The sequence below is a fragment of the Pseudopodoces humilis genome, chromosome 1 (genome assembly GCF_049639895.1).
Source record: "Pseudopodoces humilis isolate 2021_Gansu_Grassland_sample_001 chromosome 1, ASM4963989v1, whole genome shotgun sequence".
NCBI lineage: Eukaryota > Metazoa > Chordata > Aves > Passeriformes > Paridae > Pseudopodoces > Pseudopodoces humilis.
In genome coordinates this window covers 24,604,228-24,632,013 of record NC_142200.1, presented here as the reverse complement: position 1 = coordinate 24,632,013, position 27,786 = coordinate 24,604,228, and the positions used below count along the sequence as shown (strand labels likewise).

The window sequence follows — 27,786 nt, the reverse complement described above, 5'->3', positions numbered from 1 at the left end:
ACATCCTTCATGTAAAACAGTGTTGAAGCAGTTGAGGTAGCTCTGCAGAAATACAGCTGTTTTGTTTGCATGTGCTGTTTGCATGAATAATTGTTCTGAAAGTAGAGAAAGCACAGGTCTTTTTATAGGTGGAGAGAAATATACAGGAAAAAGTTTGAAATTAGTGGTTTAAGGGGTGCAGACTGTTAGAACTCATTTCTTTGGTAAATTATCTCCTACTTAATTTTAATGTCAGTTCTGATGAGTTTGTGTTTCAGCAGAGCAAGCAATCCTTCACATGGTTAATGGTTAAGCGAATAAGTCTTCACAACAGTCATTGCAAATGTAACCTCCCTTTTATGCTCTACCCTTCCCTCCCCACACTCACGACTTACATGGAAATTGTTTTAGCATAATGGCATCCTCTGGGAAAAGGTGTCAGAAGATAATGAGAATATTTGGCTAAGTTACAAACTAGGAGATATACAGAAGGTCTCAAGGGGAATTAGTCTGCAGCACAGCAGACTATCTGCTGGAGAGACAGTGCGATAAATGCTTCATTGATTACTGACTCACAGGAGCCTGTGGGGAATAATCAGACTTATTTTTCTCTCTTTACTCATTGGTAAAATGAAGTCCTTAGTCAGGACCCTAGTTACAAGGTAGGAGGGATGCTAGAACTATTGAGGGCCTGGGGCACAGGTAATCTCCCAAAGCTAGGGAGGCCCCATTAAATCTTTGTGTGTGACATAAGTTAAACTGCCCACAAGCCAGAGATGAGTTTGGTGAGGAACTGAGAGCCTTGGGCCCCTGCAGCACTGAGATTATGCTGGGCATTTGGTGAGTGTGTCATCCTGCATGCACAGCAGATGTAGGGATGGGACGTGGCAGTGTGGAGACACATCTACACTTGCATGCCTGTGTGTCAGCAGGGTGTCTGAGGCTCCCTCATGAGCAGGGAAGTCACTGGCACCTGAGATGTGATACTGTTCACTTGGGCTTCAGCTCAGTTGCCCAGGCATTAGGCATTTAAGATGCTCACACTTGAAAATCAGCGCAAGGTGGAAAGAATAACTTTGTTCTATTATTATGGGAGAATTAGTTGGGACATGGGTGGTGGGAGAAGTGCTGGAGCACTTGAAGCAACACTAGATGCCTGTGCTGTATCAAATTGCCTGAGTCTCCTCCTAGCTGGTCTATTAAACCCTCTCAACCCCACTGAATACACTGGGGCTCCTTTGCCTGGCAGGAGAGGTTGGACAGCCAGTGCACATATGGACATCTACGTTTAGGACTCATCCCCAAAGTGAATAAACCTTCCTCCCACCTGCCCAGGTCTTCATTAACAGAGCCCTAGTTCCTCCCCTGGGTCAAAAGAGAAATGCTGAGATGATCTGCCCTAGCAGCAAACTCCAGAAAGTGACAATTGGATGTTGAGAGTTAGAGGCTGGTTAGCAATCCTTGCAGCTGTGGGAATCCATCAGCCTGGAGCCCAGTACTGTGCTGGGCTGAAACTAAAATGGAAGGCATGTTTATATGGGCCAGAATGCTTCCTTCAAGGTTCTGGTTGTAAACAATAATGTTAATAATAATGGTAAATAATAATGGTAAATAATGACAAGTCCTCAGTAGTTTAAGGGTACTCTAAGTGTACTAATTATCTCTGCCTTGGATGGTTTCCTTTTGTTTTATCTGGAAGGCATATTTCAGTCTCATGCTATTGCTGATCTTTCACAGATCAATACAAGTACACAGAGTAAGATTATCTTCTAAGCAAAACAGGAAAGTAAAAAAAAAATATTAAGAACAATATGACATACAATCAGGATCCTTAATTAGGTGAACTGCAGGTGAGTAATTATTTTTAAATGGAATTTTTAAATTCAAACTTGAAAGAGGAAAATAATATATTGCGATTTGACAATTTTTTTTTTTAAACTGATTCTTTTAGACTAAATTAGAATTTCAGGCACACGGTGCAGCACTGGCATCAAAAAGATGTGTTTGCTAATATCCAAGACATGTAATTGCACCTATTGGTTTTAACACAGATTTCTCAAGACCATAGCTATAGAAATCAGTTTGGAAATGAAGCACATAGACAAAAGCAAGATACTGTTCAGAGTGAGACAATTATCTGTTTTAGTATTTCACAACTGATAAAAACAAGCTCACCAAGAATGATTTACAAAATTCTGATGCTAACAGATCCTGTGCTCAGACAGACAAGCTGCAAATAAAATTCTGTTTTGCTTGGAAATTTTCCATATGAGTGGTTATTTTTAATGGGAAAATCAGCTTTCTGCAGAAACAAATGGCAATCCCTCGGAGCAAAAAAATCAAACAGTAATGACTATTTTCAGTAACTAAATGGAACTGAACTTAAAGTGCTTCATTTCAGTTCTGCAGTAGATAACATTGGCTTCCCTGCAGTACGCTCATTGCCTAATGGAAGGTGTAGTTTGGAGACCTGGTCCCTTTGTCTTGGTTTGAAAAGACAGGGGTCTGTTAAGGAAGGCAGGAGCCTCCCTTGAAATGGAAAATGTAAACCCCCTCCCTCTGAATTATTAAAATTTTGAAATTTAGAGACTCTCAGGCAAAGATATGGGAGTAGGAATACAGTTCTTTATTAGTATGTATAAATAAAAAAAACCCAAAAACCTACAACTTAATAGGAAAATTAAAATAAAATGCAGTAGTACAAAAACTACTGACAGAGTCAGAATACAACCTGACACCCTGTTGGTCAGGGTGTTGGCAGCAGTCTGATTAAATGGTGGCTGCAGTCCTGGAGTGACAGATGTGGTTCTGTTGAAGCAGTGATCCTGTAGAAGGGTGTAGTTTTCCTCTGAAGGTTCAGTGGTGGTGTAGATGAGTCTGGTCTCTCCTCTGGGAATCCAGTGGAGAAGGGTTGACTGCAGTGTTCTAAGTCTCAGATTATATCCAGGTAGGAATGCTTGGCTCCTCCCCCTGGGTGGAGCATCTCCCAATGGGATGATGTCATTTTATCAGTCATACAGTGAGACACAGTGGCCCATTAACAGAAGATTTCCCCCTGGAGGGAGGATGGGTCGTGGAAGAGCTAAAGAACACTGCCATACCTGTTTTTAACAGCTGGTAAGGGAATACATACTCCTGGTTACATCTTGCGTTGCAACCTAGGACACCTTTCTATAATCTGGCTTTCCCAGAGAACCACAAGAGTTTTAATACCACAAAAAAATCACCTACAGAGGTGTTACAATGACATCAGATAGATCTGAGGATTCTTAGATGAGTCCCACCAGGCCCCATAGATTTGTAGGGATGCAGCTGAAGCAGCAGATCCCACACAATTTCAAGGTCTACTGGGAGTCAAACATTCTCACAGCCATGGTCCTCCAGCTCAGGGCACTGAGACCCCCTTGGTCCATCATCTCTGCTGAAGACAGAGGCAAAGAATGCATTAAACACCTCTGCCTTGTCCATGTCCCTGTTTGTGAGGTGCCCATCTTCATCCTGTAACAGGCTGATGTATTTCTATGTTGTCTTTTTACATTAATATATTTAAAATATCCTTTTATTTTCTCACACATTTCTGGGCAGCTTCAACTCCAGTTGATCTTTGGCTATATGAATTTTCTCCCTACACTGGCAAGCTGCATCTCTTCCAGGTCACCTAACCTTGCTTACACTAGGCATACACCTTCCTTTTCCAAAAGAAGATACCTGTTCAGCAAAGCTGACCTTCTGCCTTGTTCACTTGATTTCTGGCATTTTGGAATTGCCTGCTCCTGTGCATTTCCAAGGAGTGTAAGTAACCAAAGTAAACTTTTTTTTTTGTCTAAGAATAGAAGGTTTTTGGTTTTTTAAAAAATCATTTTGTGACAAAACCAGAAATTGAAACATTATCCTTTCCAATGGGTGAAAACTCTGAAATTTGCTCTCTGTGGTAAAAGAACCACCGTGATGCTGCATCTTGTTTCCTCATTTATGTTTGTGTCATATAGACTGCAAAAAAATCATAGGTCTGCAGCCCTTGTAAAGTGCTCTACAAATTTTATACACCACAAGTTTTAATAGTATTATTAAACCTCTTTTACCAACATGAAAGCTGTTATAGCTGGGATGATTAAGGTGACTTGTCAGCTATGTTGTCATCTCTGTGAATCACTGCTGAATGCAAACAACTAGAGGGTGTTTTTTTCAGATGAGTTCTTAGACAGGAAAAAAAAAACCTTTATTCTTTCCTTCAGTCTTGCCACAGGCAGAGCAGTAAGTGATGATTCTGAAGTTATCACTTAGCCAGGAGCTAAGCAAACTAGGTAATTATTTACTGAAGCAAAATGTGAGATAGCAAAATAGCTGTGACCTCACTGCCAGTGTCAGAGCCCAGAGAGCCAAGCTGGCTGCTGCTTTTGGGAGCCCAGAGGGTGCACAGTCCAGATTGGAGCTGAGGTTGAAGAGCAGCAGTGTCCTCAGGGCTGCAGGAAGTTTGTCTCTCCCAGGACAGAAGCCTTGTCCCACTTCTGCCCCCTCTTCCTCCTCTCTCTTTTCTGTGACCAGAGGCAGAGGCCTGACCTTCTTGCAGCAGTGCATCCCACTGGAAGCAGTTTTGCCTCCACTGGTAAGAAACCTTGGACAAACCTGAAAGGTGTTTTTTGCTGTTGCAAAGCAGCTGTGAGGCAGAAAAATGGAAATGCACACATAGGACGAACGAACTCCTTTGCAAAACACCCTCAGTAGTGTTGGAGCAGTTACCTCACTTTGCCGACTTAAAGTGAGATGGTACACAGCTTCTTGTTGCAGAGACCTTTTTGGCTGAGATTGTCCATGGATGCCTTCTCAGTTACCCTTGCATAGTTTAAGTAACACTTAATTACTTTCTCTCAAAAATTATACGGTTCTACTTAACAATAAGTGATACTGGCTTCAAATTTTCATCCCTAAAAATGTCATGCAAATGGGACTGAAAAGATAGTTAGTTCAAGCTTTTGAAATAAATCCTTCTCATATCTGAGAATGAAGAGAGTTCTGAAAAAGTGTTATCCTTCTCTAGTTGTAATTCATGGCAATGATTTGCCTAAATTAAGGTAGTTCATAAAGTCTTTCATATAGTATTGGATTCTTCAATAAAGTAACTGCTTTATATTTCAGACTCCATGCTCTGTAAGATATTGCCTTTTCTTGTGGTCCAGGGAAAATATGTAGATCTTCTGCTGGTTCCTCTTCCTAGAGGTGCCTTTTGTACCATAGAACAGTGTGTGTCAGGTCAGTGGATGGATCCATGGACCCACAGCAGTGGATGAGTGGAATAGCTTTAACCTCTCCTCCCTGGCTGCCCCTAGTCCACAGCTAACTGTAGTGGCCAGAACAAGAGCACAGATGTTTTGGACCACTTTTGGACTTCTTCCAGAGGTACCACAAATAAGCATTTTTGTCACTGTTCATTCAAGTAAATTTGATTATTTTTCTGTCACTGACCAATAAATATGATCAACTTTTTAGTGATCAAGACTGCTCAGTGTAATAGTCCTTTAAAAATAGCTCCTGTTTTTTAGGCATAGAACATTTTAGATATGGACAGGTAGAAGGACTGCATGTAGTAGTCAGAAAGCAAATTGAGAGTTTACATTCTGACATGATGTGAGTGCATTTGCCTCACCCTATGCTTTGGTTGCTTATCACCAGTGGAGGCTGGTGGCTGGATGTGAGTCATCCAGCAAATATTGTTAATAACATGTTCAGCATTGCCAGATTATGGGTCTAAGCAGGAGCATCCTTGGCATATGTACCCACTGAAATGAGGAGCAGGTGCCTGCTGCAAACCTGAATACTGAGTTACAGAAACAGTTCTCTGGTGTGCACCTCACTCCTGTACTATCAAACTTGCCAGACTTCTTTAATTATTTCTGTAGCATCTTGCACAGACCTCAAAACTGTTTGTATGCAGCAAAAGAATTCCTAGGTTTGTTCACAACTGTTTTTGAAGTGGCATGTCATTATTTCAGAGAGAACGAAGTAATCACTGACACAAAATTATAGCTTCCCTGCCTAGAACAGCATCCCCTTCAAACAGGATGCCAAGAATGTTGAAGCCTCCAAGGGTATTTATAACAGAAGGAAATACTGAGTGTGCTAGACAGAAATCCATGCTCTTTATATATATTCTGTGTTTTTTCGCAGGCTGCAAAAAATGTTTTTGATAATATTTTCTGGTTATTCAGGTGCCCAATTCTAAGTGAAAATGGATTCAGAACCTGAATACTCTTCCATTTTCACTGATGGTCCATTTGCAGCTGTGACCCTCCTGTCAATAGTACAAACAGCCTGTTGAAAGCAGGGATGCTGAAAGCCTCTGAGCCACTCCCTATGTCACTAACATGGTACAAAACTACAAAGACCAGAATGGATTTAAATATAAAATTTGAAAAGGGAGTAAGAATGGTTAACACTGGTTAACAATGTGAAAGGCTGTTTCAAACACAGATATCAAGCTGTGCACTAAGAAATGCAGAAGTGTCTTTTACATTAAGTCATTAGGGCAGATGATGGTAAAGAGCAGAAAATTCAGGGATGATGAAAAAAGAGTAGGCATTATAAAGCAAACTCCTGTCATTTAACCACGTCATATCCTGGCAAGGCTCTTTGACTCAGGCAATTTTCCAGCTTTCAGGGTTTCAATTTGCATTTAAGAGGTGATCTGTTATCTGGCCTGTTCCAAAATGGACTGCTGAACTGCAGAAGTGTTGGTCAGACACATTTGATCATAGATACTGGTAAACAGCCTTAAGGAGTTGCAGACACTTTTCCCCATCACATAGTTTGTTTACCTAAGAGCTGAGTTTCACAGCTTCAGCACCTGTTCTTAAAGACTGTGAATTCCTTTAAACCTGCCACCAAGGTCATTGGAGAAATCAGGTGCAAGTCTCACTTGCAGCCATCTAACTTGGCAAGTTTGAATGCAGATAGGAATCACCTTAAATTAATAAATGTTGTGTGAAAATCTCATTTGCATTATCAATTAAAAGTGTTCAGAAGTTTTTATAGCTCTCAGTATGCAAGTTTGTGATAATCCAGGATCCTGCAATTTCTATCAGTTTATCTCCTTTGTGAAATAAAAGCCAGATGTATGGAAGTTAGCAGTGGAGAAAGTGATTTTAAGGTAGTACTGTGCCATCATTTTATTAAAAGGTCAATTAAAAAATTCCATTAAAAAGATAAGTGAAAAAATGCTAAGTGCAGTCAGCCATTCAATATTCACCCCTCAGCAAGATTCAAAGAGGACATTCATGCTTTTAAGTTTCTTTAATACTCTGTTTCTTTTCCTCCTTGGAAGAAAGGCAATATGTTAACTTTCAGTAATGAGCAGTAGGTCAATTTTTTTTTTCTTTTAACTATTAAGGCCTTGCTTATTAGAGAAAAATCACTTCAAAGTTGATCAAGATGAAGTCTGCTTCAAGCAAACAGGTTTGAACTGAATAAAATACTTCCCTGTATTGATGCATTTATACAATGTTGGCATGGGAATATGGCAGTACATCTATACTTTTCCCCTCACTAATTTTGCCAGAGTTAGTGGTGGTGAAATGGCCAGAAAGTCTTAGGAATTGTGTGCTCATGGGCTATACCTGGTGTTATCCTCCTCCTGTACACTCTGTACACACAGAACACTCTTGCACAGCAAGGATTGCAAACAGGAGAAAGTTACTGGGTGTTTTCTTCTTTAGCATGGAAGGCTCTTTGAGCCTTGCTGTCAGCATGACAGCCACAGAAGAGGAGTATTGGCAGAAAGGTTGAGAAAAAAAACCCAAGCCAGCCATTTCTGACGTTTAGATGGATTCCTGCCAGAACTGAAGCCAAATGTGTAGGGCCTGGGGAGCAGCAACTGCATCATGATGCACAAAGGCTGAGCTTCAGAGTGAGTTTGCAGTGAGCAGGAAAGTGCCAGTGGGAACGTGGTCAGGAAGGGAGGCTGCACCTGCAACCAGCTTCAGAAAGGCTGCAGCCTTCTGCCCTAAGGCAGCACAGCAAGGCCAGCAAGAGCCAGGCACTTGCGCCTCCTGCTGCAGACCAAGCAGGGAGGGCTTCATATCCCACTCAGGCTAATACTTGAGTTGCACTATTTGCCAATATAACAACAACAAAAACATTACTAACCTCACTAACCATTTATACTCTTATCTTTCTAGCAATCTTGACACAGAAGAGCTCTGTGGTAAATTCTTTTTTGGGTAAGAACATAATCTATGCCTGCAGCAGCCCTGTGCAAATAAACATGCAATGTGTTTGTTTTTTTTTTCTGTTTAATCTTTGTAGCTCTAACAGAAAATAATTTCCACTCAGAGAACTCCTGAGAAAATGCAGATGGCTTATAATCTTTTCAGACTCTGTTATCCCCTATGTGCAGAATTTACTTTGAAAATATTTTTCCTAATCAGTATTTCACACTCTCTGAGATTCAAGATCTGTTCTGACATAGATAGATAGATAGATAGATAGATAGATAGATAGATAGATAGATAGATAGATGATAGATGACTTGCATTTTATTTCTCTTTAGTGTGAGATAGTTTTTCTAGTTAGTTTCTCAATTTAACACTTCTCATATACCTCACTAAAAGAAAATTCATTACTTTCCTCCTACTTGAGCCAGGGAGAACAGTAAGTTTGACAAGTTCAATGATCCTTTGTCACAATAAAACTCCTGCAAGGCCTAGATTTTGGCCCAATTACCCATTTCTGTACCTCATTCTGAGCTGTGAGTCATTTCCCCAGCACCCTGTTTGCTCTCCAGCTTATCTTACAGCACCTGATTTAGGAGTGCTTCTTGCAGCAGAAAACAATTTACAAATATTTTTGCAGGTTTCCCCACAAAATGTCAGAAAAAAAATCACACTTGTCAACACCAGCCAATTTCTGAGTGAAACATGGCAGCCTGATAAGTTTTCCAATGGTCAACAATGTTGAAGACCTTTAAAAGCTGAACATACTGTCAAGTTGAATACCAGTTTGTTTACTCACCCACAGGGTGACATGGCCAAGAATCCACCAAAAAACACCTCACCCTGTGGCTTATAAATAGATGACAAGAGGCTCATCTGAAGTGAGCTGGGCTGTGACAACTTCTGCTGGCCAAAACTGTGTAAACCTGGCTAAGGAAGAGAGGTGGTTTTGTAAATCCCCCAAGGGATTTACTGCAGTTGATGTTGCACTGGAGGTGTATAGGCTTGCTGGCTGGGGGGTGTCAGTCCAGCACTGGCTCTGTTTATTGTCTGTTTTAATTAAATACAGGCTGCTTCAAATGCCTTTTAAATCTTTCAAATGTTGCTGCTATGAATCTGGTACTGAATTTACTGAATCCATATTTAAGCTTGTGATATACAGGTCTTTCTGAGTTATATCAGTTCATATCAGAAATGAAGCTAAAAAACATCCAGGGTATTAATTCATAATATGTTTTCATTCTAAATAATTTCATTCATCCTCTCAGCAATACCAGGTCATATCACAGTCTTCCTGGCAACTTCTATTTTCATGATTCAGCTGAGAAGCTCATGCTGACCTCTTAAAAGCTCCGAAGAGTTGCTATTTATTATTTCAAAAAGCTTCTATCTAATCTTGTTCTTCCTGTCTGCCATTTAGATGCTGATTTTTGTGCTCTTCCAGGTGGTGTCTAAATGCCTTGTCTAACACCATCTCTAAGCTTTAACAGAATTCTATTTATTTATTTTTTTTCACACTGTTTCCTTTCACCACATTAACAAAATGGGATCTCGGGTCATGATTTCCCAGCTTTGCTTCCTCCTCTTGCTGTAATCCCTCTGATTTTACATCAGCTCTTTCTGTTAAGAAATTATTTCCTTTGAGACACCCTGAAATTTGCTATTTCCATGATTTTCATTAAAATCAATTTTGCATGCATCATATTTGTTGAAAATACCTCAGCACCTGGTCTCTTCATGTCACAGAGAAACAACCTCTCTCAACCAAACCTGGCTCACAGCAGCCCCACTTGATATTATCTCCTCTAAGGGCTTTACCAGAATTATTCATTTTTGTATCAATATATTCAAATTCACCACATACATATTAAAACTTCATTTTCTGCTAGTAACTGAAGACTAAACTAGACTAAAATTAGACTACAATTTCAGTTTACTACAAAATTACAGTTTACAGAGAAGATATAGATATTTTGGAAATAAGTTTGCTTCAGCTGTCAAATTGATATTTACATTTTTTGTGAATTTAGCAACTCATTTATGGAAAGAAAATGTTTTGAGATACTGATTTAGATATTTTAAGTACACCAGGAATGATTTTGCAGAGGAAAAGTACAAAATTTTAAAACAAAATTATTCTTTTCATTGTAATTCCTTTCATTTTGTATTTAGATATTCAATAATGCCATAACTGAATTCAGACTTGATAAAGCTGATATTTAACAAAATATTGGTTTTCAAGCCATTTGTAGGCCATTTGATGGGGGATTTTTTTCTTCTTTCAGATTATTTTTCAAAGCATTTAGGAGAATATGAAAATGTTCTCTCTGTCTTGGAAGACTTAAACATAACCATACTGAAGGCAATGGACAAAACAAAGAAAGTAAGTAAAAATTGTGAAATTTTCTTTACATTGTATATTTTGTTTGTTTGGAGTATTTTTGGTAGTTTTCTTATCTGAGTTTACTAATTCATATTTAAGTTCTTCCAAATATACATGTTTGTAGCAAAATCCAGTAAGAAAAGGTTTGTCAAAATGGTTGTATATGAAATCTTTAAAGTCTTGTCTGCAAAGTATTACAGTTTGGATATGTGATTCACAGAGACTAATTTGTCTCAGTGAATGGTCTGAAGGATGTTTTTTGCATTGTTGTACAAGAGGGCTCTATGTCCTCTGCCAAATGTGGGTAAGTATCAGCACCAGCATTTGGAAACAGAACAAATCTGAAAAATTAACGTGGTGGGTTGAGCAAAACCTCCTGGCCAAGAGCAAGATTTCATTTCCATTTGGGGCACTTTAAACAAAAGCAGTGGTCACAGAGCCTGCCAAGAGGAGGTGTCAGGGCTGTTTCCCACCAGCACAGCAAGGGGACCTTTACCCTGGAGGGAGGAGAGGTTTCTCAGGGGAGGAAGGTTGGTTTCTCCACACGCACATCTGACTGGGAATGTGGCTGTGCTGTAGGACACGCCAGGCAGCCAATCCACCTGGCACTCAATTCATTGTAGCACTGCTCCTGTGCTCAGACCACATCCCAGCACTGTGCCTGACCAAAACTGCCTTGATATGTTGTGTGATTCACTCCTCCTCCCTGGCTGAATGCTTAAATATCCTGTGCAAGGTGGAACAGCTTCAAAAGGTGAGGGAAAGAACAAAACAGGGAAGTGAACTCAGATCCTCCAAACCCAGCCACAGATCCACACCAGGTTAGTCATCAAAACCAGAAATTTCAGCCCAAAATTTTCAGTGAGATCCCATGGGGGTCAAAAAACCCTGGGTTGTTTTTCTTTTTCAGTCAATCAGTGGAGAGATCAATGTGAGGAAAGCTGTGCTTCTTCAGTGAAGCTGCTATCTTTGGTATTTGGGTGTTTGCAGGAGTAAAGTACCCATACATTTTACATAACCTGCCAAAATAAAAACCCAAAAGTGTAGCTTGTTTGTAATTATGTAGATTATTTACAGCTTGAACCAGGAAGCTGAATGTCTCTTCATTCATGCTGTGCATTTTCCACTCCTAATGAAGTGAATGGGCACTGACTCACTGTCTTGTTGAGCTGGATATTAAAAAGCAACAGATTGCACATTTTTTTAAAAATACCCATGTGTATAAAATACTGCTGCTGAAGGGCAGGACGTCTTCTCACAACAGCTTGAAGTAAATAAGACAGTATTTAAAAATTACTTCGGAAGTTAATTACAAGGAGGAGTCCCAGCAGAGTAATGAGTAATATAAAATATATGTGCTGGTCTGACTAGAAATATGGACAAGAAAATCTGCAATATTAATAAGTGTTTCATTTGTCTATTTGAAGAACCCATCTAAAATATAATCAAATCACAATTTCTTTGAATTTTATTTTCTTAACTGAAGATTCAAGCCTAATGGGTTTTCCGTCTTTCAGGAATCCTTCAGCTGACTATTTGTTAAAGATGGCAGAAATAGAGCAAGGCTAATACTGGAAAAGCACTTTAAATTTCATTTAATAAAAACTATGTGTGAACATGGTCAAACAAAAAAGGTGCTTTTCAAATATTCTAAAGCAGAGCTTTCTGCCAAGGATATGCTCAGCCACTAGAGCTTTGTATGGAAATCAAATTTTCATTTCAAAATTTGGATTGTTTTCAACAAGAACTTTGTTCTCAGGAAACAGATATGTTATGCAATCTCATTACCTGATAAATACCTGGAGTGCAAATATTAAAATTCTTAAATAATTCAAGTTTTACTTAAGTTTGTGGTCTAAACTCTGGACTACAGCCATCTAAAATCAGAGCTGGAGGTGCAGCAAAGGTTAATTAGCACACTGAGATAGCATAGTGGATGATGTCCAAGATGTGAGGCAGCTCATAGCTCAAGCTGATTCTTGCTCATGCAAACAGGTGTTCAGAAATGGTTGGTCTGGTTTTAAATGGCCATTGATATGCATCCCAGGCAAGACCTGGGTTTCCTCTCCTAGTGCAGCATCAAACTTTGTCACCATTCTGCCACTGCAGCCATTGAGTCCCTTGAACAGCCACTGAGTAGTAGCAGCATTTATTATTGTCTTCTAAGTGATGCCCTAGTTGGAAAATTCATATATAGAAAAGAAGTCTGGAACTGAAGACCTACACTGCAAGACCCACCAGTACAAGGTGTATCTACAGTGGCTGAGTCAGTTTCCAATGACTCAGACTAAATTTCCAAGGACTAACTTGTCCTATTAAAAAAGAAAAAAAAAAAAAAGAGTAAAGACTGAGGAGATTGAATCTGAACTCTACCCTGCAAAGCATGGAACTGATTACAGTCCTAGCCCTCAGAGTTGCCTCGAGCTTTCCATCTCCTCTGACTTTGTGGATTAAAGAAAACTCAGCACTTCTAACCATCAGTCTCTGCTAAACTTCTCCAGAGTGTGTTCCACTTCAGGTGGAGAGCTCATTCATTCTTAAATATTTAGTGGGGAAAGGAGCAACTTGGTACTTTTATTGATTTTAGAATCAGACAAAAAAAACACCTCTTAGTCTTTCCTATAGAAAATCCCTATCAGATAAAGTTGCCCATATCCAGTAAGTACTTTGCACATGAGTCAGCTGCAGAATTGAGGCCCTAGAAAAACTCTTCAAGATCAACAAAATTGTCCCCATTGCTCCTAATGATTTCCATGTCTAAATATTTTCCCCCACAGATTAGCAGGAGCCTTGCTCCTGCAAGGCAGTTTCAGCATGATATCTGTGTGTTTTATTGCCCTCTGTAGCTTGAAAGAGATGTCAGCACAGCTTTCTTGAACTGACTTTTCTCCAGCCTTCCAGTCCTCTGCTATCTGAAAGTGAAACCATCATCGCCTCTGGCAGAAAACATTCCAGTGTGCAGTTCAAGAAGCTTTGACTTCCTTTCACTGTTCTGGGGCCAGATTCCTCCTGCCAACCAAACCAAACAGCGCCTGGGAAGACAAGAAGCCCTTGAGAGTGTAGGAACCTTTCATGCTCCATTGCTTGATGGAAGGGTGATAAGCTAAAAATGCAGAGAAATCAATTTCTCCATGAACATATTTCAGCAGGGAAAAGACTGAGTTGCATTTACAAGCAATATACTTCAATACAAACCCCATCTAACCAGAAGATGGTTGGGGAGCTACAGTATTTCAGTTTTAGTACTGTTTTCCCTGTGTTTTATCCTTTCAGCAGGAAGGAAAAACATCTGAGGAGTTTTAGAGGGATTTGTGGCATTTGATATTTGATCATTTCTCTCCTTAGGATGGAGAGTCTGGATGAGTTGCTTATGCTGGAGTAGTGAGGACAGGTTAATCTTTGGTGTTCCTTTGTTTTCTTGCTCCTGCCAAGTTGATGTTTTCCAGACAAAGTACTATCTGGATAGTTCTGTTTATTGCATTTCTTCATCTTACATACAGGAAGCATTAAAAGTTAAAAACTCAGAAAAACTTTACAATTGCATTCTTTAGGCCTTTTTCTCCTGACATGTTTTATAAAGCACATTTAGTTAAAATACTTAATCTTTTTTATTACCCACGTGAACATAACACTTTCAGCAAGCTGCATTTTTATTACATTCTCTAGCTTGCAGTCACAAATAAATATAATTAAGAAACATTTTGCAGCCCACAGTTCTGAAAATAAAATCTGTCACTGAGTAATGATGTAAATAGATAAAAATAGACCATTTGCTTAAAGTGCTTGACATCTCAGTTCTATTGATTTGTGAATATTAAAAATCAGAAACTTAGACATTAAAGAACATGTCTTCCCTAAATTACCAAGCTGTAAGATTGTTGCTCTTTGTCAGTTATCTGGTAAGAACAAGATTTTGCGCTATAATTTTTATTTCTGGTATTGCTATAGTTTATTGCAAATGTAACTTTCTGCTGGTGGAGAGCTATTTTGTACTCAATAAAGGTAGCAAAGGCCGATGTAAACACCAAAAATCTGATTTCCATATGAAATTAAATTGACAATATAAAAATATTTAGGGGTTTAAACAGTTATCTAAAGATATTTTAGAAGATCTGGGATATTCAAGGATGTCCAAGATGTCTCCACAGGCCTGACAAATAGCACAAAGGACCTCTAGGAGACCCAGGGGCAGGATGAGACCTCCTCCTGGAGCAGCAGCTGGACACCAGGTGGGTCTTTGTAGGGCACCAACTCCAGTTTAGATACTTGAATAGCACTGATGCCTTTGAAGGGTTTTTACCCCAGAGGAGCCATCTCTCAGAGGAAGAGCTGGCGATGCTTACCCTGATCCTACAGTATCTTTTATCAGTCCTTGCATCCATTTGAAGTTCACTTTTTCATTGGCTGAAGAGCACGCCCCTCTCTGCCTGACTCCTGCCTTCAGTTTGTGTTGGTAAAGTCTAACCACGGAGGGCTGGTGGCCAAGTGACTGTGCCAGGGGGATCTCAGGATGGCACACACTCCCTGCTCCATGATTTCAGTGCCTGTTGGCTTGAGCCTCACCTGCTGGTCTGTTGTGGCACTGACAATGGTCTTGGCATAGAGAATACCAGCTCTTAACTTACTGGAGTTGGAGTTGAGACTGTTGGCACTGGCACAATGGTAAAGTGGTGGGAACTGGGAATCACTGAGTGTGGCAGAGCTGCTTCCTCAGGAGAGCAACACCACTGACCATGTAGTTGTTTCTTTTCCTTGCAAGTGCAGGGTTTGCACTTGCACTCACGCTCACTCAGCCTGGGACCTACCTCAAAAGTGACTTAAGACCATCACAGCTTTTGTAAATGTGATCCAGTCTCCAGCAACAATAAGCTTCATATCCGAGTTGCTACTTAGATTATATTGGTTATATTTATTACTTTCAAAAAGGAAATTAAATTTAATTTAATTTCAAAAGGAAATAGTGCTATAGATTCTAAGAAAAAAAACCAAAACAAAACACCTGAAACTGTTTTTTTTACAGTTAGCACTGCTAACAAGGGTGAAACTTTGATCCAGTGAGTAAGAGTGTAGTTTGACCTGATATAACTTTTATCTCAAGTGTAAATCCAATGATTACAACGCAACAGCAATCTCCTGGATAGACTTGGGCAGGATTTTTGAACAGCCAATGGAAAACACTTATTTCTTCCACAGATTAATGCTAGAAGGTGCCTTGGCTACAGCAGTTAATGCACACTTTTTCAAAGTCATGACCTCTGAGTGCACACTGCTCCTGTAATTACTGTGGTACAGCTCTTTTGGAGACAAAAGCACAGCAGGCTTGCATGGAAAGGAATGGCAGACAACACAGGAAAAGACGGATGGGACACTACAAATTTTCACCTTTTCAGAACTCTGTAAAAGTCTGATTCTTTGCTTTGGAGGGATTTTCTTCCCTCCTTTACATCTCTTTTATGAAAGATACCTAACAATCTATCTGTGATAGCAAGGGACCTAGACTAGGTGAACTAGCAAAATGCATTTGAGCAGCAGTGATCAAAACTGGTTTATTTAAGACTGATTTTCATGCAGCATTTACATAGGCAAGACACAAGCATTACTTTTAGGATGAAAACAAGACAATTCTTCAGTGGAGCTACAAAGTTCTCAAAGAGCATCCCAAGTATTTTTTTTGGGGAAAAAAACCCCTAACTTCTTTTCACATGTTGCTTGCAAAAACATAGAAAGGGGAGTGTGTGGTGTGCAACAGCAAGGTGCTGGATCAACACAGCAAGTCTAATTATCTGCTTCTATGAAATCATTTTTCTGCTTTGCTCAAAAACCCCAAAGCTAAGCAAATTCAGTGTAGCCTTATTATTACTTGAATAATCTAAAAATAGGGGCTAGTAAAATAAAAAAGATTATAGGAGCTAAGAGAGTAACAGGGCTTGAAATTTAGTGATGGTGGATTTATGGTAATTATGTAAATCACTGCAATCTTGAGGGTTGATAGTCATTATAAACCAGAATACCTAGATTTTTCTTACTTGCATATTTGACTAATAGTAACAGTAGCATTTATGTAAATTTTAGCTCAAAACAAATTATGTGGGAAGAAAGTTAGATAAGCATCCGTTGGCAATGGTGTTCCACAACTAACATTCTATTTGAGCAAAAATGAAGTTTTAAATTGCTTTTCTGTTCTCACAAAAACTGTGTTAAATTGGCTAGCACCCATTTTTCCATGAGGTTAGAATTTATTAACATTTTTCACAGAATCTAGTCTTGTTCTTTTGTAATTGCACTTTTTACAAATGCACCTTTCACAGAATTAATGCAATGAACAGCTGCTGCACAAGAATAACAGGTACTGCTCAGTTTATCCTGAGTATTAATTTTCATGCACTGACTTGGAAAACAGTTCATTTGTTCCTTTAGATTTATAGCTAATTTTTTTAATGTCAATCAAAAAAAACATAGAATCATTAAGGCTTAGAATCATTCAAATTAGAAAAAAATCTTTAAATTCATCAAGTCCAACCATTAACCTCCTGACACTGCCAAATCCACCACTCAGCCATGTCCCCAAGTGCCACATCTACACATCTTTTAAATACCTCCAAAGATGATGATTCCACCACTTCCTTGAGAAGCCTGGCCCAGTCAATAGCTGAACTGACTGTCTCACAACTGAAGGGAGGAACACTGGTGATAATGCTAAATATATCACCAGTTCCAAGCTGCTGCAAGGCAGAAAGGACCCCATGAAGAAATTCTATTTTTATCTGGGAACATTATTAAATTAACCGTTTGGAATTTTTATTTTGGTTTATTTTTAAAATTGTGACTCCTAGTGCAAGTCAAATCAAACTAAGATAAATTGAAAAAGCTGCAAGCAATTAATTTGGAGGAGTCATGCAAGGATATTCCAGAGATTCATGCCTTTCTTCTTCTAGCTCCTTATCAGAATAATGAAAACTCTTGGGAACTTCTTTGATCTTTTCTTGTGGAAGTTTTATACCTACTGGGTCAGAAAGACACAATGCTGAAATTTTTGCCAGTAGCAGAGAAGATGTGTTTAGTCAGAAATAAAGATAAAACGAAAACCCCCTTAATTTAATATTCATACCTCTAAATAGAAATTACTTCACAGCAGAAAAATAAACACTGAGCTAGCCATTCTCCTCTTGATACCTATCAAAACCTCCAGTGGCTTTGATGTTTTCTATGTATTGTTGCAAACTTCTCCCTGGAGGAATGGCATTACACATTCCCCTGCTACCTGCTAATATCAAACACAGCCAAAACAGTTCCTTGTCTCTAAGCTATGTGATGCACCTAACAGCACTTAAATAGGAGCTACCTTTTATCCATGCATGGATTTTGTGCATGCTATTATTGCAATGACAATTGCTCCTTCAGTAATCCCAGTACAGGTGAGTGATAGACTGTTCTGAGATGCTATTACAAATGTGTGACAATCTTCTTTCTAAACAGCCATGACTGCCTATTTTATTTCATTGCTGGTATGTCATCACTGCAGATGGTTTGTAGAAATTGTCACTGTTCCAATTCTCTATGTAGAATTTAAGCACATAATTTATGCTAAATATAGTACTTGGGTAAACTTTTAAAACTTGTGCCATATTCAAATTTGAATCTAATAATTGGGCACATCCTGCCTTTGATCACTTTTACAGTGAGGATGCTGTAAAGGTTACATTCGTGTGACATCAATACATTGAGCATCTCTCAGTATGGCTTCTGGTGAAATTATGATTTTATTCTGATGCTGTTTTGATTTTTTCCTGCAGTCTGAAGAATTAGATCTTAGGGATTTAATTTTAGTGAAGTTATTCTGACTAATTATATATCTTCAATTTAAAGATGTAACCCAGGACATTGTCCCTCTTATTTGGGATCTAAACATACAGGGCAGGAGACATTCCATAATAAAGGGAAATTTAAATAGATTATTCCTTACTGAGTTATACTCAGCGATAACTCCTTTTCAGTTGACTTGAGGGTATTTTCTGTAAATATAAGCATAAATACCTTTGTGAAATTATGTTTAATATGACATATAGATAGGAAACAGAATAATTGCTAAGTAATATATCAGTAAGAAGTGTCCCACTCCTTCTCCATCTCAAGGAGCTGCTCTTCTGATAAATGGAATAGCACAGTCAAGTCACCCAGGGGAAGAGGCTGAGGCTGCCACCAGAGACTGAGTGGATCAAGAGTTGCTGAACCTTGGTAACCCTGAGATGGGGACTAGGAGATTCCTAAACCCTGCCTCCTCTGCCTTTATAAAAGGAGGACATCTTCTGCACTTTTTAAGATAGCTTTTAGACACTTTTAAAGACCACGGTGACCTTTTCCACAGCAAAATCACTAATTATGTACATTTTCAGTTGCATTAAAGAAAACACAAATCTTTGCTGCTCACAAAGGTCACAGTTGCCTCTTGATGAGGAAGATGTGGAAAATTACCCTCATTCATTCACACTCAGTAAAACTAACAAGCAGAACAATATGTTAACACAGACTTGTTTCATCTGGACTGCCCCGTGTGTGGTGCAGTGTAATGTGTATGCTAATGAGCAGCAGCTTACAGCTAATGACATTCAAGAAATGGGCCATTTTTCTATTTTATGTACAGACACCACCCTTGGGTCCCTTTACTGATTGGTGGCATGATGCACTGGCAATACAAATGCTGGGCATGCCACTCAAGCTGATTCTACCATAGTATAAATGTAATAAATAGTATAATAAATAAATAATATCAAATAAGTAAATAAATAAATAATATTTTTATTAATTTAACAACATTATATAATAATATCTAATAATTTAAAATAATAATATAATAATACAATATTAAACATAAAAATAAAATTAAAATTATTTTAATTCATTTAATTAGTTAATAATATATTTTTTAAAATGGATACAAAAAAGTTGCACCAGTGTGCCTTTAGTAAAATACAAGATAAGGTACTTTTCCTCAGTGCTGAGAGCTGGGTTTGAGGTTTAAATTGAATTGTAATGGACAATCTTTTTCCCTCCATGACTTAAATTACAATTATTCAGATCATTTACATATGCTGAATACTTTCTTCTCTGATCTCTGAAAAACTGTAGGAAGACAGGTAGTAGTTATTTTTCACTGCTCAACATTCCTGTGAGCTCAAAATTCTTGACTCAGCAATTCTTTAAAGAAAACAGTAAATAATTTGTAATTATTTGCTCAACTATGTGCATTAAGGGAGTTAAGTAATTCCACATAGAATACTTGTAAGCACTAATATTTGGGTTAAATATACATAAGGAAACAATCTTTGATAGTTCTAGACTGCCACAAATGATATTAGCATCCTGCCTACCTTTCCCATCTTCACAAGAATCTGATAAGGGAACTCAAAGACATATCCAAAGCTCACAAGGTCCTTTTCCATAGGGAAGCCTTCAAATATAGAAATTATGGGACAGGAATATAAAGAAAAAAAAAGTCTAAATCCCAGTGCAATGCAAAAACTAGGAGTAGTTCTAATGAAAAAAAAATCTTATTAACTTTCATATGCAGCAAAACTTTTTTAGGTATTTTTTTTTTATTTCTGAAGGAGTTAAAAAGCAGTAGCCCCAGACAGCAGCAGGTATTACACAGCTAATGTTTATATGATAAAATAACCTATCTGTGAGAGCCCACCTGAATAGTTTACAAATTGAAACAATACTGATGTACATTTATGTTGTAATTCATAATGATTTACCATGAGTGTCAGCAGGAACCAATGTGGACATATCTGCAACATTTACTTTCTGGATGCCCAGAATTTTACAACACAGTTCAAAAACTTAAAAGGAATGGTCAGTTCTGGGATGATTTGTTCCCTTATTTCCAAGAGCAATGACAAAAGCTAAAAAAAAAATTAAAATATACCTTTGATTTCTACTGAAGGGTTTTAATTATCTGTCCATGCTGCACAGATTCACACATGCTCTTCTAACATGCCAGAGAATCAAAACTTTTGGAAATTAAATGATCTGTCAGGTTCACTGAAGTTTTAAATCAATTACAATGGAGACAGTTTAGAAGAATAATAAAATAACAGCTTTCCTATTGCACAAAAAGATTAAGTAATCATAAAAAGGTTGCCATAAACATTACTTATAGACTGGTGTGAGTCCCTCAGGTAGACAGACAATCTCTCTTGAGCATCTATTTTAAAATTGCACCAATGAAAAATTATTTGCTGGAAAGTGACTCACAGCTGATTAATCTGCAGTCAGAAGAAGTAAATGTAGAAAACCACAAAGCTTCTGGCTACATAAACAGCTTCTGATGATTCATGGGGGCATTTAACATCACCACTGAGATTCCTGTGGCAGAAGTCTTCCAACAAGAACTAACTTACTAACATATATTGTGAAAAGATTGCACTCATTTGAGAGCAAAACGATTTTAAAGCTATTATCTGACAATCTTTCATTTAACATTTGAATTTCAAAACACCTTGTATTTGTGTTCTCATTGCAAAGACATATATGGAAACATTCTAAGAGAAGTCTAGAAATCAGAAAGGCATTTCAGCTGTAATTCACATTGGAAAGAACATGGAATACCTTAAAAATATCCACATGCATTACCAAAAATACTCAAATGGGTTCTCAGATAGTGCAGGAGGCAACGCCATTGAAGTGACAAGTCTTCTTTAAAGCTTGGAGGTAGGGCACCATCATCTCTCTTCAGATGTGGTGACTAAAGAAATCTCTTGCTGAGGGTACTTCATATTCTATGAACCTGTTTTAGACAGAATTATTCCCAAAGGTTTTCAAGATCAGCTAAGTGAGCAGACAACAAATTCATTCAGAGCTTAAGAGATGTAAATCTATTTTCTATCTCTGCTCCTGATGTGACCTCAACACAGTAAGCAGAGGCTCTAGGGGTCTGTTCTAGCCTCTCTGTTACATTTATTAATGGGAAAAGAAGAAAGAGGGTGTTTATATTATTGTAAAGGTGACCCCCCTCACAAAGCATCACCTACATATTACTGCAGAGCTGCCAATACACAAAATCACATAATGGGCATGGTTGGAAGGGAACACAGTGGGTTTTCGCAGATCTGGGCTAGCCAGAAATGTCAAATTTGACCCCAGCCATGGAAATATTACTTATTGGGCCAGGGAGAGAACAGGCATAAAAATTGGTTTCTTAAATTATCTACACAAAAAAAAAAACCACCAAAACAAACAAACAAACAAAAAAGCATAAATAATTTTGATACATACAATACATTGGAAATGTCATTATTCAAATAACCACTACAAATTGCTAAGTATAGGTGAAAACTTTTATAATAACCAAACTCTAGTTTAAATAACATTTAGATGCATTTAATGACATTGTGAAATATACATTGTTTCAAAATAATTAAACAAGTTAAAGGAACAAAAATCAGTCAAAGAGTGTTAAATTCAGAAGGCAAACTCTCTTGCACAGTCCTTCAGCCAAATGCTAGTGGGATTATTCAGGGGAGTATCCTAAGCTTGTGCCCTGTTCAAAGACTATTCTCATAATCGGTGTCTGAGACAGGCCACTGGGATTGAGAAACACATTTTCACAAGAGTGTGTCTGAATTAAAACTTTAAGTTCAGTTCTGCAGCCGTCAATCTTATTTTGTCTTTTCCACACTTCAGAAGTAATGTGGTGCTGCCATCAGCTGGAGTTAATGATGTAAAGAAAAGGGTCTTTTTGAGTAGAAACTCTGTTGTGTCACTGTGTACTTGAGCCTCTCAGTCTGAGTGGGAGTTGTGTCTACACCTGGAAATTCAGAGGTTTTTTTGTCTGTCAACAAAGGCTGCTTACTTGGTTTACATGTATAAACATGGAACACCCAACCTGCTTCCCTTCTGAATGGAGCCTGAACCTTCCCTTGTGTATTTCTAATTTAGTGAGCAGAGCCTGACCTTTTGGGGTTTTTTTCATGTAATTCTTAGGACTATCAGGAAGCTTCCAACTTGGAGCAGTTTGTGACTTGCTTTCTTTTGAGGGAGACACTGAACCAGCTGCAATCAATCCCTCCAGAGCTCCCTGGAGTGTGCCATGGAAACCACAGAGGAGCAGACCTGGCAGGAGAGGTGAGCAAACCCCTCTTCAGCTGGGGGAAGGGGGTGAGGAGTGAGGTCACTGCAAACCTCCATGACTGCTTTACATTTCACCCAGAAATCTGACATGGGGAGTAACAGGAGAAATAAGGATACAGTTTTTATTCCCTATAAGAACTCACTAATAGGAGTTTTCCTGAAATTGAATGTCCAGATGGTCATATGGTGGGCTGCCTGTAAGACAATAATTTTGGTACATGCTAGGCTCTGAGAACTTCTTTTTAAATCCATGGGCAGTTTAATATCAAATGTAGAAACCAAACCATTGCAATATGAAAAGCTCTGAAATTACTAAGATGACTGACTGTATTGTTTGTTTTTTCCAGCTTTATGATTTTTTTTTCATGCACAGTGATCTCCATTTTCCTTTAGTTTCACCTAAATGAACATTTTATTAGTTGCAGCATAATCTTTGAGAAGCCAAATAAATTGCAGAGTAGTTTATTTTTAAATATAAAATACAGTAATAAACTGTCTACCAGCAACTTAGTAACATTTCATAAATGTTTATCATTTATATTTTCCAAAGGTTGGATTGAGGAAGACAACCAATGGGTGATCCAGATAAACAGACTCCAGAAGCTAACTGATAGACTGGAAAAGAAGGTGTGTGGGCTTTTTCACCTGTTTCTTGTTTCACTTTCAGTAAAGAAATCCTTAAAACATAAATATTTTCAGTGCCCCAGCAACATTACCTAAGAGAGCTAACACCCATTAAATGCCTACATTTTTCTTCCACCTTCCTCTTTCCTACTCATGACTTTGTTTTTACATGCTTCCTTTTCCTCCTGCCATCACCACAGATTCATAAAGATGTGAAAAAATGTATTACTTTATGACTGGAGGATGTTAATGTGTTTAGTTATACTTGTTTGGGGGAACATGCTACAACCTTCCCCTTTTAGGATCTGATATTTTTCTCTTCCTCTCCAAACGTTCCCATGAAACCTTGACAGAAAGTTTTGTTTCCTCCTTTCCCATCAGAGAATACTCATTTATATTCTATTCTATTCTATTCTATTCTATTCTATTCTATTCTATTCTATTCTATTCTATTCTATTCTATTCTATTATATTATTAAACTGCTTTCCTGGTCAGTACAGTTCAACCAAAATCTGATGCAAATCCTTCTTGGGAGCTGGCTGCAGCAGCCCCCAGAGCCCAGAAACCACCTGTGGTTCCCACACCAAAGCAGAGTCCTCCAGGAGTCTGACAAAGAACCCATCTGATCCAGCAATGCCAGGGCTTCCCAGTGCTCATAAAATCCTGAGCCACATCTGTCAGTACAGAAACTATCTATTCTTGATTATTATTCAGACTTGATTGCTACCCTGGTGGTCAAAAGTTGTCTTATAATCTATATGTGATGACTTTTTTTTTTGGAGAAGAAAGAGCAGCAGAGGAAAAAGTAAGGTTGTAAATTCCTGAGTTTTTCTCTGCATTAAGTTTCCCTATTGAAGGACAGACAGACAATTTCAGGTAGGCACTAGGGGAGTGGCTGAATTCAGTGGATTTTGAGACCCAGGATGTTTCTTTCTCCTTGTCCACTGGAGGTGTGGTTTTGGGTTGAAGTGCTCTCAGACCCAGGAGTAGCTCCAGTCCCAGTGCAGCCGATCCTGTTCCTACAGGTCAGTGCTCACCAGCAGTGGGACTGTGCCTGTACTCCAAAGACATTGGCATGGGTCTCTTCACCAGCACCCACACACCGGCAGCACTCACAGGGACATGAAACTGCCTGACCCTGTTCTTTCTTTCTAGCTGATTGGGATATTCCCCTGTGAATATTATCATCTAGTATTCGTGGTTAGACCCATACTCCTTACCCAGGCACTGGCTCAGACCTTGGGTCATGGCACAAAAATGTCTCCTGTTACTCCACCACTAGTCCAACTTGAGTCCAGTAGGAAATTACACACACAGAAAATAGTTAAGTAAGGATTTAACAAAAAAACCTCAATAAATGGTGGTGACTTGGCACAGGGCTCAGCAAGAGAAGCATACTGACATTTCTCTGCCATTCCTCCCTCCCAAATGAAAAACTGCCCCTAATTACTTTTCTCCCCTTGGTCCCAGTTTGGTATTTCTGTTATCTCAGCCTTATTACTGATTAGCTGCATATGGTCACCCCCAGCACTGCTGGCCTTGCTCCTAAAGGAGCCCAGCATTCCCTTTGGTTATCCCGGCAGTCTGACAGGCTCTCGCATCACTTCTCCTTAACCAGCCATGAAATTTGGCCATTCTTTGTGGCACTGTCCATGACTTCTGTCAGCTTCTCACCCTGCTCTTTGCCACGCTCCACAGCTCCTCATGGTCTGCTCAGTCCAGTAAGCTCTGGCCAGGGAATACCCGTGAGCCTCTATCCAACCACTTCCCCCCGGAGGCCATTTCTGCAGGGAAAAGGCAGTTACACAGCAGCTGCCACATTAATGATGTTTTAGTAGCAACTTGATCTTTTTCTGAATAGATATAAATTGGATTTTGAAATGTCAAAGTCCATTATGAAAGGTAAGTCTGGCTTTATTCCCTGCTCTGCTTTGGAAACAGCAGCTCTGCCACAGTTGCCACATGACTGATGGCCTGATGCCAAAAGAAAACATTTAAAAGAATGTTACTTAAAAAATAAATAAACCTGGCACACAGCAATAATGCAATGCAAATGTTACAGAAAGCAGACAAACATTTTGTGGTAAATTAACTTACAACAGGATGTTATAAGATGATCAAATGTCCTACAGAAAAATGACAGAGAACCTCAGTCTGAAAAGGAACTTGGTGCCAAAGGCGAGCAGTGGCAGGACATAGACCTCCCATAATTACCTCCTTGTCAATATAAAACTTGATTAATAAAACATAGAAGTCTAACAACCTATATCCACCTCTGCCTAACTCTGCATCTGCTTGACTTTGTATCTCACAGCCATGTCAGACTGTGAGAGGCATTAAATATCAGCTGCCTTTCAGCAGCTACTAAAACCCCTCTTTTTGACTTTGCCCTGAAACAGATTAGAAAGGATTGCACAACCACACTAAAAAGCAATTTCAGAAGCCACCACTTCTGAGCTGAGGTGAAGTAGGATTGCAGAAGCATTTTAAAGCCCTAGCTCTGAGCTGCATCATTTTTATTTCCAGGCTGCATGGTACGGGGCTGGCAGGAGCTCTGTTCTGCACTGGGCTACTTCCACCAGGCTCAAGAGCCAAGCCAACCAGCCACGAGCCCTCCTTCCACACAGATGGGGATCATGTGCCAGTGCTCACACGCTTGGGGGTCACCCAGGCTGCCTGTGCAGACCCACCCCATCTGTGCAGCCACGCTCTGCCTGACAATACAACATTAGTGCAGAACTACCAGAGATTAGTTTTAACTCCTAAAGAGGGCTAGCACGTTATCAGTCAGTGTTCCTACTGGAAAACTGTCTGATGAAGGGTAGATTCAGTGCTCTCTAAGTCTTCTGCTGTGTTCTGTCAAAGGGGAATTTGATCATCAATTAGTCCTGAAATTTGTCTATTTTCACTCAAGTTCTAAATTTACATATACTGGCAAAGAAAACAATTATTTTCTTGCTACATTTAAAGAAACTTTGCAGTACTTCCTTGAGTCATTCTTTTCCTCTCTTTTTCATATGTTTCCTGAGGAAAAAAATGGCAGTGAAAGTGAACTCTCACTTCAGGAATACACATTTTTCACTTGGTCTTTTAATCCAAAGTGTGTGCACTGACAATAAAGCTGTCTGTCTTTCCCTTCACACACACTTTTCATGACTTTAACTACACAGCAGTTTCTGAATACTTCAGTCCTGCCTTGCTCTGCCACCTGCTGCTGGTGGAGGTGCTCTGTTCATTTGAATTCTACCTGCACATCTCTTGTTGGCTTTTCAGAGAGTACAGCATCTGTGCTGGCAGAACAGCTGCTACCTGAGCTTAATCAATCCTCCCCCACGCTGGGAGGGGAAGGAAATTTTTCTCTTTGTTGCACAAGAACTGTGTTCAGTGAGAAGTGAAGCACCACTAACAGAGCGTGTTTTGCTCCAGCTGCTTATTGCAAATCAATCTGCAGGGTTTTTTTCAGGCATATGGGTATTTTTCAGAATATGATAATGGCACTGGGTTAGGAGGTACTGCTTGTGCCATGTGCCTGGCAAGTAAAGAATGATTTTGTGTGCTAGTGGTTGGTGTTTGTGTGAATCACTGATTCCTGAAGTGCACACCCAGTTCATGTACCAGGTGTGCTCACAGACACAACTCTTTGCTGCAGCCCAGCCTGTCCTCACAGCAAGGGCAGCAGTTCAGAAACCTGACTTGGACCATCATGCACATCTCTTTCAATGCTAGAAAACAGCCCCTTGAAACTACAGATTCCCTGCAGGGAAGTTTCTTCTGTGTAAAGTTTAATGATTGCAAATTAGTAGCCGATAGTTCATTTCAAATTACCATTCTTGCTCATTTCCACAGCCCATGTGACAATTTGAGAGGATGACTGTCTTTTCTCCATTAAGTCCAACATACATTTGGGAGCAAGCAGATTTGTTAAAATGAAAAAAATCAAGCACTATAAATAAAACTTTACAAGACAGCCTAGGCTGGAATTAACCACTGAGTCATGCAAGATCTTGTAAACACTTGTGTTTGACTTAGAACTAATAAAGAAGGGATTTAAATTTCTTGAGGTAGAACAGAATCTAGTTATTCAAATCCTTTGTTAAAAAATGTAAGAGCAGAACACAGCTGTAGTATTGACTCTTCTTACAATTCCTATTTTATTTTCAATTGTCTCAAAGGACCTAAAGCTTCAGCCATTTGAAGAGGAAGTTTTGGAAGAAAATGAAAAATCTGTAAGTACTGTTCAAGATAACGATTTTGACATTTTATTTTAAACACCAGGCATTGAGACCACACCTGGTCTCTTTTGTTAAAAAATAATTTTAAAAATCTTTATCCTCACTTTTTCCAGTGATAAGAATCCATTTTAGTTAGCAGAATACCCTGTGCAAAAGTCAACAGAACAAAAATTAGAATATGTGGGCAAAAGCTTTTATATTAATTTTTTGTATTGTTTTCAAAGGCTGGAGTGA

At 38.9% G+C, this 27,786-nt stretch overlaps 1 protein-coding gene across 1 annotated transcript in view; it reads left to right on the top strand.

Moving 5' to 3' along the window:
- Positions 1-27,786, top strand: part of NECAB1 (N-terminal EF-hand calcium binding protein 1) — a 52,367-nt gene that overhangs the window by 17,306 nt on the left and 7,275 nt on the right. Inside the window, 6 exon segments of the mRNA XM_088065839.1 lie at positions 8,151-8,176; positions 10,469-10,566; positions 22,549-22,623; positions 22,625-22,740; positions 23,181-23,322; positions 27,493-27,546. Of these exon segments, the coding sequence (XP_087921965.1) occupies positions 8,151-8,176; positions 10,469-10,566; positions 22,549-22,623; positions 22,625-22,740; positions 23,181-23,322; positions 27,493-27,546 (511 nt within the window).